At 66.6% G+C, this 8607-nt stretch overlaps 1 protein-coding gene across 2 annotated transcripts; it reads left to right on the top strand.

Moving 5' to 3' along the window:
* Nucleotides 1-593: 593 nt before the first annotated feature.
* On the top strand, nt 594-7800 carry LIN7B (lin-7 homolog B, crumbs cell polarity complex component). Of its 2 annotated transcripts, none has more exons than XM_054808462.1 (6): nt 594-674; nt 1539-1657; nt 2290-2361; nt 3254-3463; nt 7017-7159; nt 7657-7800. In XM_054808462.1, the coding sequence occupies exons 1-6, from the start codon at nt 635-637 to the stop codon at nt 7676-7678; spliced, it is 606 nt and encodes a 201-aa protein (XP_054664437.1). In that variant the 5' UTR covers nt 594-634; the 3' UTR covers nt 7679-7800. The 2 variants fall into 2 exon arrangements, with proteins under 2 accessions (XP_054664437.1, XP_054664436.1); XM_054808461.1 differs by having other exon boundaries at nt 6999-7159.
* The last annotated feature ends 807 nt before the right edge of the window (nt 7801-8607 follow it).

The following is an 8607-nucleotide window of genomic DNA, read 5'->3' as shown; positions in this document are numbered from 1 at the left end:
CAAAAGGGGTGCCCCCCCCAATTTTGGGGGGTCTTTTTCCCTGGCATGAGGAGTTTTCTGCCCCCAAAATGGGGTGTTTGCCCACCTATTATGGGGTCTCCCCTAAAATGGGGTGTGTCTTCCCCCCCCCCAATTTTAGAGCTTTTCTACCTCTCTCCCACAGTTGGGGTCCCCCAGGATTTGCCCCCCCCCCCCCCCCCCAAATTCAGGGTTCCCCCCTGGCAGATTTGAGATCCTTCCAATTTGCCACCCACCCAATTTTGGGGGGTCTCTCCCCCCCCCCCCCCGGATTTGGGGTCTCCCGCAGCTCTGCCCCCCCCCCCCCCGGTTGTGAGATCCCCCCGATTTAGGCTCCGCCCAACATTTGCCCCCCCCCCCGCCTTGATTTTGGGGTGTGTCCCCCAGATTTAGGGTCTCCCCAAGATTCTGCCCCCCCCTCAAGGTTTGGGGTCTCCCCGTATTCCCCCGCTTGGATTTGGGGGGGGTTCCCCCCCCCCCCCCCCCCCCCCCCAAGTGCACGCACACACGGGGGGGGGGGGATGCGCATGCGCACGGCCGGGCTCTCTGTGTTCCCCCCCCCCCCCCCGCGGAGCCGCGCGCGCCGGGGGGCGGGGCGTGGCGGGCGCGCGCGAAAATGGCAGCGCTGAGCGGGGACCCGCTGGGGCTGGAGCGGGGTACGGGGGGGGCCGGGGGCGGATGGGGGGGTGCACGGAGGAGGGGCTGCTGCGGGGGACTGGTGCGTGGGGGAGGGGTGCAGTAGGGGGGCAATGGGGGGTGCAATGGGGGGCAAAAGGGGGGGAGGGGGGTGCAATGGGGGTGCAATGGGGGTGCAATGGGGGCAATGGGGGGGTGCAATGGGGGTGCAATGGGGGGCAATGGGGTGCAATGGGGGGGCAATGGGGGGCAATGGGGGGGCAATGGGGGGTGCAATGGGGGTGCAATGGGGGTGCAATGGGGGGCAAAAGGGGGGGAGGGGGGTGCAATGGGGGGCAATGGGGGGGCAATGGGGGGCAAAAGGGGGGGAGGGGGGTGCAATGGGGGTGCAATGGGGGGCAATGGGGGTGCAATGGGGGGGCAATGGGGGGTGCAATGGGGGTGCAATGGGGGGCAATGGGGGGGTGCAATGGGGGTGCAATGGGGGGCAATGGGGGGGCAATGGGGGGTGCAATGGGGGGCAATGGGGGTGCAATGGGGGGCAAAAGGGGGGGAGGGGGGTGCAATGGGGGGCAATGGGGGGCAATGGGGGGGTGCAATGGGGGTGCAATGGGGGGTGCAATGGGGGGGCAATGGGGGGGCAATGGGGGGGTGCAATGGGGGGCAAAAGGGGGGGAGGGGGGTGCAATGGGGGGCAATGGGGGGTGCAATGGGGGGCAATGGGGGTGTGCAATGGGGGTGCAATGGGGGTGTGTGCAATGGGGGGGCAATGGGGGGGTGCAAGGGGGGATTTTGTGCTATGGGGGGTGTGGGGTGCAGGGGTGACACGGGGGGAGGGGAGGGGGTGGGGGTGGGGGTGTCCCCCTCCTTGACACCCCCCCCAGATGTGGCACGGGCGGTGGAGCTGCTGGAGCGGCTGCAGCGGAGCGGGGAGCTGCCCCCCCAAAAGCTGCAGGCGCTGCAGAGGGTCCTGCAGAGCAAGTTCTGCTCCGCCATCCGTGAGGTGAGGAAACGCGGGGACCCCCGGGGCACCCCAACATCCCACCGGGCTCCCTCGACCCCTCATATCCCCCCTACCCACCAATATCCCCCCAGGGCTCCCCAGTAATCCCCCAACATCCCCATAGGTCCCCCCAATGTCCCGCAGGACCCTCAACATCCCCTCAGGGCCCCCCAACATTCTGCTGGACCCCCAATATCCCCACAGGGCCCCGCAGTATCCCCCAGGACCCCCAAAATTCCCCCAGGGCCCCCCAACATACCCCCACCCCCCAATATCCCCCCCCAGCACCCCAATATCTCCCAAAGCCCCCCGTATCATTTCAGTATCTCCCATAGGCTCCCAGGGCCCCCCAGTATCCTCCCAGCCCCCCCAGGACTCCCCAAAATGCCTCCAAACCCCCAATATCCCCCCAGGGACCCCCAAAATACCCCCTTGACCCCCTATACCACCCAAAACGCCCCCCCCGAGCCATCCCTGCCCACCCCCCCCGAGCCCCCCAGTAATCCCCTGGGACCCCCAAACCCCCCCATTCCCCCTGAGGTCCCCCCAGTCCTCACCAGCAGCCCCTTGGGGGGGCTGGGGGGGCTGACCCTTGATCTCTGGGTCCCCCCAAAACCGGGGTCCCCCCCCAGGTCTACGAGCAGCTCTACGACACCCTGGACATCGCTGGCAGCCCCGAGATCCGGGCTCACGCCACCGCCAAGGTACCCCAAAAATCCCCCCCCCGGCACCCCCGACCCCCCGGAACCTCCAAACTCCCCAAGATCCCCCCCATGACCTCCCCAGGGACCCCTAAATCCCCCCTGGCAACCCCAAACTCCCTGGGACCCCCCCAAAACCCTCCCCCGGGTCCCCCAAACACCTTGGGACCCTCCACAAGGCCCCCCACTCCCCACCTGGGACCCCAATACCCCCCCTTGGAGACCCCAAACTTCCCCCCAGACCCCAATAACCCCCCCCCCCCCGGGACCCCAGTAACCCCCCCAGACCCCAATACCCCCCTTGGGCACCCCAGTACCCCCTGGAGCCCCCCCCACTCCTGGCCCAGGGCTGTCCCTGTCTCTCGCCCGCAGTGTCACCCCCCCCCCCCCCGTGTCCATCTGTCCCCTCCTTGTGTCCGTCTGTGCCCCTCCCCCCTGCCATGTCCGTCTGTCCCCCCCACGGTGGCCGTCTGCTGTCCCCAAAGCCGGCTGGACCCTGTCCCTGTCCCTGTGTCCCCCCCTGTCCCCCACGTCCCCCTATGTCCCCCCTGTGTCCCCCCCATCCCCTGTCACCCCCCGTTGTGTCCCTGTGTGACCCCAGGGGACGGAGTCCCCCCCGTCCCCGTGTCCCCACGTGTCCCCGTATTGCCCCACGTCCCCCACATCCCCCGTGTCCCCCCGTGTTCCCCCATATCCCCCCCAGTGTCCCCCCATGTCCCGCGCCTGTCCTTATGTCCCCCCATGTCCTCGTATGTCCCCCCATCCCCCATGTCCCCAGATCCCCCCATACCCCCATGTCCCCCATGTCCCCCCACCCCCCTGTCCCCCCGCACCCCCCAATGTCCCCAACACCCCCTCACCCCCCACATCATGCCCCCCACCCACCCACCCCCAGGCGACGGTAGCTGCCTTTGCGGCCAGCGAGGGTCACGCTCACCCGCGGGTGGTGGAGCTCCCCAAAACGGAGGAGGGGCTGGGCTTCAACATCATGGGGGGCAAAGAGCAGAACTCCCCCATCTACATCTCCCGCGTCATCCCGGGGGGGGTGGCCGACCGCCACGGGGGGCTCAAACGGGGGGACCAGCTCCTCAGCGTCAATGGCGTGGTGAGTCTTGGGGGGGGGGGGGGGGGGGGCGGCTGGGGGGCTGGAGGAGGTTTGGAGGGGCTACAGGGGAGTTTTGGGGGGGGTTTGGGGGACTGGAGGGGGTTTGGGGGGGCTACAGGGGAGTTTTGGGGGGGTTTGGGGGGCTGGAGGGGGTTTGGGGGGGCTACAGGGGAGTTTTGGGGGGGTTTGGGGGGGCTACAGGGGAGCTTGAGGGGGGTTTGGGGGAGCTACAGGGGAGTTTTGGGGGGGGTTTGGGGGGCTGGAGGGGGTTTGGGGGGGCTACAGGGGAGTTTTGGGGGGGTTTGGGGGGCTGGAGGGGGTTTGGGGGGGCTACAGGGGAGTTTTGGGGGAGTTTGGGGGGGCTACAGGGGAGTTTGAGGGGGGTTTGGGGGGCTACAGGGGAGTTTTGGGGGGGTTTGGGGGGCTGGAGGGGGTTTGGGGGGGCTACAGGGGAGTTTTGGGGGGAGTTTGGGGGGCTGGAGGGGGTTTGGGGGGGCTACAGGGGAGTTTTGGGGGAGTTTGGGGGGGCTACAGGGGAGTTTGAGGGGGGTTTGGGGGGCTACAGGGGAGTTTTGGGGGGGTTTGGGGGGCTGGAGGGGGTTTGGGGGGGCTACAGGGGAGTTTTGGGGGGGTTTGGGGGGCTGGAGGGGGTTTGGGGGGGCTACAGGGGAGTTTTGGGGGGGGTTTGGGGGGCTGGAGGGGGTTTGGGGGGGCTACAGGGGAGTTTTGGGGGGGGTTTGGGGGGCTGGAGGGGGTTTGGAGGGGCTACAGGGGAGTTTTGGGGGGGTTTGGGGGGCTGGAGGGGGTTTGGGGGGGCTACAGGGGAGTTTTGGGGGGGTTTGGGGGGCTGGAGGGGGTTTGGGGGGGCTACAGGGGAGTTTTGGGGGGGGTTTGGGGGGCTGGAGGGGGTTTGGGGGGGCTACAGGGGAGCTTGAGGGGGGTTTGGGGGAGCTACAGGGGAGTTTTGGGGGGGGTTTGGGGGGCTGGAGGGGGTTTGGGGGGGCTACAGGGGAGTTTTGGGGGGGGGTTTGGGGGGCTGGAGGGGGTTTGGGGGGGCTACAGGGGAGTTTTGGGGGAGTTTGGGGGGGCTACAGGGGAGTTTGAGGGGGGTTTGGGGGGCTACAGGGGAGTTTTGGGGGGGTTTGGGGGGCTGGAGGGGGTTTGGGGGGGCTACAGGGGAGTTTTGGGGGGGTTTGGGGGGCTGGAGGGGGTTTGGGGGGGCTACAGGGGAGTTTTGGGGGGGTTTGGGGGGCTGGAGGGGGTTTGGGGGGGCTACAGGGGAGTTTTGGGGGGGGTTTGGGGGGCTGGAGGGGGTTTGGGGGGGCTACAGGGGAGTTTTGGGGGAGTTTGGGGGGGCTACAGGGGAGTTTGAGGGGGGTTTGGGGGGCTACAGGGGAGTTTTGGGGGGGTTTGGGGGGCTGGAGGGGGTTTGGGGGGGCTACAGGGGAGTTTTGGGGGGGGTTTGGGGGGCTGGAGGGGGTTTGGGGGGGCTACAGGGGAGTTTTGGGGGAGTTTGGGGGGGCTACAGGGGAGTTTGAGGGGGGTTTGGGGGGGCTACAGGGGAGTTTTGGGGGGGGTTTGGGGGGCTGGAGGGGGTTTGGGGGGGCTACAGGGGAGTTTTGGGGGGGTTTGGGGGGCTGGAGGGGGTTTGGGGGGGCTACAGGGGAGTTTTGGGGGGGGTTTGGGGGGCTGGAGGGGGTTTGGGGGGGCTACAGGGGAGTTTTGGGGGGGGTTTGGGGGGCTGGAGGGGGTTTGGAGGGGCTACAGGGGAGTTTTGGGGGGGTTTGGGGGGCTGGAGGGGGTTTGGGGGGCTACAGGGGAGTTTTGGGGGGGGTTTGGGGGGCTGGAGGGGGTTTGGGGGGGCTACAGGGGAGTTTTGGGGGGGGTTTGGGGGGCTGGAGGGGGTTTGGGGGGGCTACAGGGGAGTTTTGGGGGGGGTTTGGGGGGCTGGAGGGGGTTTGGGGGGGCTACAGGGGAGTTTTGGGGGAGTTTGGGGGGGCTACAGGGGAGTTTGAGGGGGGTTTGGGGGGGCTACAGGGGAGTTTTGGGGGGGTTTGGGGGGCTGGAGGGGGTTTGGGGGGGCTACAGGGGAGTGTTGGGGGGGGTTTGGGGGGCTGGAGGGGGTTTGGGGGGGCTACAGGGGAGTTTTGGGGGAGTTTGGGGGGGCTACAGGGGAGTTTGAGGGGGGTTTGGGGGGCTACAGGGGAGTTTTGGGGGGGTTTGGGGGGCTGGAGGGGGTTTGGGGGGGCTACAGGGGAGTTTTGGGGGGGTTTGGGGGGCTGGAGGGGTTTGGGGGGGCTACAGGGGAGTTTTGGGGGGGTTTGGGGGGCTGGAGGGGGTTTGGGGGGGGCTACAGGGGAGTTTTGGGGGGGTTTGGGGGGCTGGAGGGGGTTTGGGGGGGCTACAGGGGAGTTTTGGGGGGGGTTAGGGGGGCTGGAGGGGGTTTGGGGGGGCTACAGGGGAGTTTTGGGGGAGTTTGGGGGGGCTACAGGGGAGCTTGAGGGGGGTTTGGGGGGCTGGAGGGGGTTTGGGGGGGCTACAGGGGAGTTTTGGGGGGGTTTGGGGGGCTGGAGGGGGTTTGGGGGGGCTACAGGGGAGTTTTGGGGGAGTTTGGGGGGGCTACAGGGGAGTTTGAGGGGGGTTTGGGGGGGCTACAGGGGAGTTTGAGGGGGGTTTGGGGGGGCTACAGGGGAGTTTTGGGGGGGTTTTGGGGGGCTACAAGGGAGTTTTGGGGGGGTTATGGGGTTTGGGGGGGCTATGGGAGGTTAGAGGGGTACTGGAAGGGTCTTGGGGGGTTGAGGAGGTTTGGGGGGGGGCTATGGGGGATTATGGGGGGGCTGGGGGGGATTTGAGGGAGCTTTGGGGGACCTGGAGGGGGTTTGGGGGGGACTGGGGGGGCTGGAGTGGAGTTTGAGGGGGATTTGGGGGGGTTTTGGCGGGAGCAGTGCAGTTTTTGGGGGTGCAGCACAAGTTTTGCAGGGCGTAGGGCTGCCCCACAGCGGTTTGGGGTCTGCGTAGGATTTTGGGGTGTCAGAGCAGGTTTTTGGGGTGCAGCGCAGTGGTTTAGGGGTCAGTACCCATTTTGGGGGTGCAGTGGAGGGGGTTTTTTTGGGGGGGTGGGCAGCACAGGGTTTGCGTGGTGTAGGGACAGCGCAGCAGAGGGTTTTGGGGTGCCAGAGCAGGTTTTTGGGGGTTCAGCACCGATTTTGGGGTGCAGAGTGAGGTGCTGGGGTGCAGCACAGGGTTTGCAGAGCAGCGTGGGGTGCAGGGATGCAGTGGAGGATTTTGGGGGGGGGGGTGTGTCTCAGGGCAGGTTTTCGGGGCACGCTTCAGGCTTTTGGGGTTCCACAGTGATTTTTTTTTTTGGGGGGGGGGGGCGCAGCAGAGGCTTTTGGGGGCACAGGGATGCAGTGGAGGGTTTGGAGGGGGGGGTTTGGGGGGGGGGGGGGTGGTAGGGGTGTGTGTGGGGTCGGGCCAGGTTTTGGGGGGGTTGGGAGGGATCGGTGGTGGTTTTGGGGTGCTGACGGGGTGCCAGAGCGTGGAGGGGGAGCAGCACGAGCGGGCGGTGGAGCTGCTGAAGGCGGCGCAGGGCTCGGTGAAGCTGGTGGTGCGCTACACCCCCCGCGTGCTGGAGGAGATGGAGGCGCGCTTCGAGAAGCTGCGCACCGCCCGCCGCCGCCAGCACAACAGCTACTCGTGAGCACCCCAAAAAAAAAACCCCACGACAGCCCGTGACACCCCCCCCCCCAAAAAAAAAAACCCAAAACCCAATGATAAACCCAAACCTGCCCCTGCACCTCCCAAAAAAAAACCCCCAACCTGCCCCCGCACCCCCCAAAACCCCCCCCCCCCAATGACAAACCCAAACCCACGCACCCCCAAAGTCCTGTGCCCCCCCCAAAAAACCCCAATGACAAACCCAAACCTGCCCCTTCCCCCCCCCACATCCTTCCAGCTCCCAAATCCCACGCCTCAACCTCCCCGTGCCCCAAAATCTCTGCACCCCCCAAAAAAAAAATCCTGAAACCCTCAAATCCCTGCACCCCCCCAAAAAAAACCCCCAACCCCCCCAAACCTGCCTGAGCCTCCCCCCAAAACCCCTCTCAACACCCCAAAACCTCCCCCCCCCCCCCCCAGATTTGCCTGACCCCCCCCGCCACTGACAACCCCCCCCCCCCAATTTCACCCCACAGGTCGCTGGAATCGAGGGGGTAGAGCCCCCCCCCCCCCCCCGGACCCCCCCTCTGTATATTTGGATTATTTATGGGGTGCAGCCCCCCCCTGTACAGTATTTATTGGCCCCTATTTAAAGCTTGACGTGACCAACGCGTGTGTCACGCATGTGTCACGTGTGTGTCTTGATTTCCCCCCCCCCCCCCCATGGTGGGGGAGGGGGCCTGGGTCATGTCTTGGGGGGGGTGGGGGGGGGGTGTGTGTGTGCACACACGTGTGGGGGATGCGTGGCCGTAACTGTGGCAACACGCGTGTGGGACACGGGGGGGGTGGGGACACGCGTGGGGACACGCGTGGAGGAGGTGTATGTGGAGCTGTGGGGATGGGGGGGGGGAGGAGGGGCTTGTCTCCATGGTGATTGGTGATGGGGGGAGGGGGCGGAGCTGTCACCATGGTGACAGTGGTGGGGGTGGGTCTGTCTACGTGGTGACACACGCGTGGATGGGGTGGACCATTGCCATGGCAACACGCAGGGGTGAGTGGTCCATCCTCATGGCAACGTGTGTGGGGGTGGGTGGTGGTCCTGTCTCCATGGCAACGTGTGTGGATGGATGGTCCGTCTCCATGGCAACATGTGAAGGGGGGGGCAGTCCCGTCTCCATGGTGACATGCTGGGGGGTTCCGTCTCCACGGCAACAGACACGGGGGGTGTGGTCTGTCTCCATGGCAACACGGATGGGGTGGTCCTATCTCCATGGCAACATGTGGGAGGGGGTGGTCCCGTCTCCATGGTGACCCGTGGATGAGTGGTCCATCTCCATGGCGACACGCATGGAGTGGGTGATCCGTCTCCATGGCAACACGTATGAATGGGGGTGGTCCCGTCTCCATGGCGACAGGCGTGGAGAGGGTGGACCGTTTCCATGGAGACATGGAGGGGCTGTCCATCTCCATGGCAACACGCGTGGATG

Source organism: Grus americana, chromosome 36 (assembly GCF_028858705.1).
Source record: "Grus americana isolate bGruAme1 chromosome 36, bGruAme1.mat, whole genome shotgun sequence".
Classification (NCBI taxonomy): Eukaryota; Metazoa; Chordata; class Aves; order Gruiformes; family Gruidae; genus Grus; species Grus americana.
Note: the sequence above shows the minus strand (reverse complement) of the source record. Positions and strands in the feature narration are given on the sequence as shown.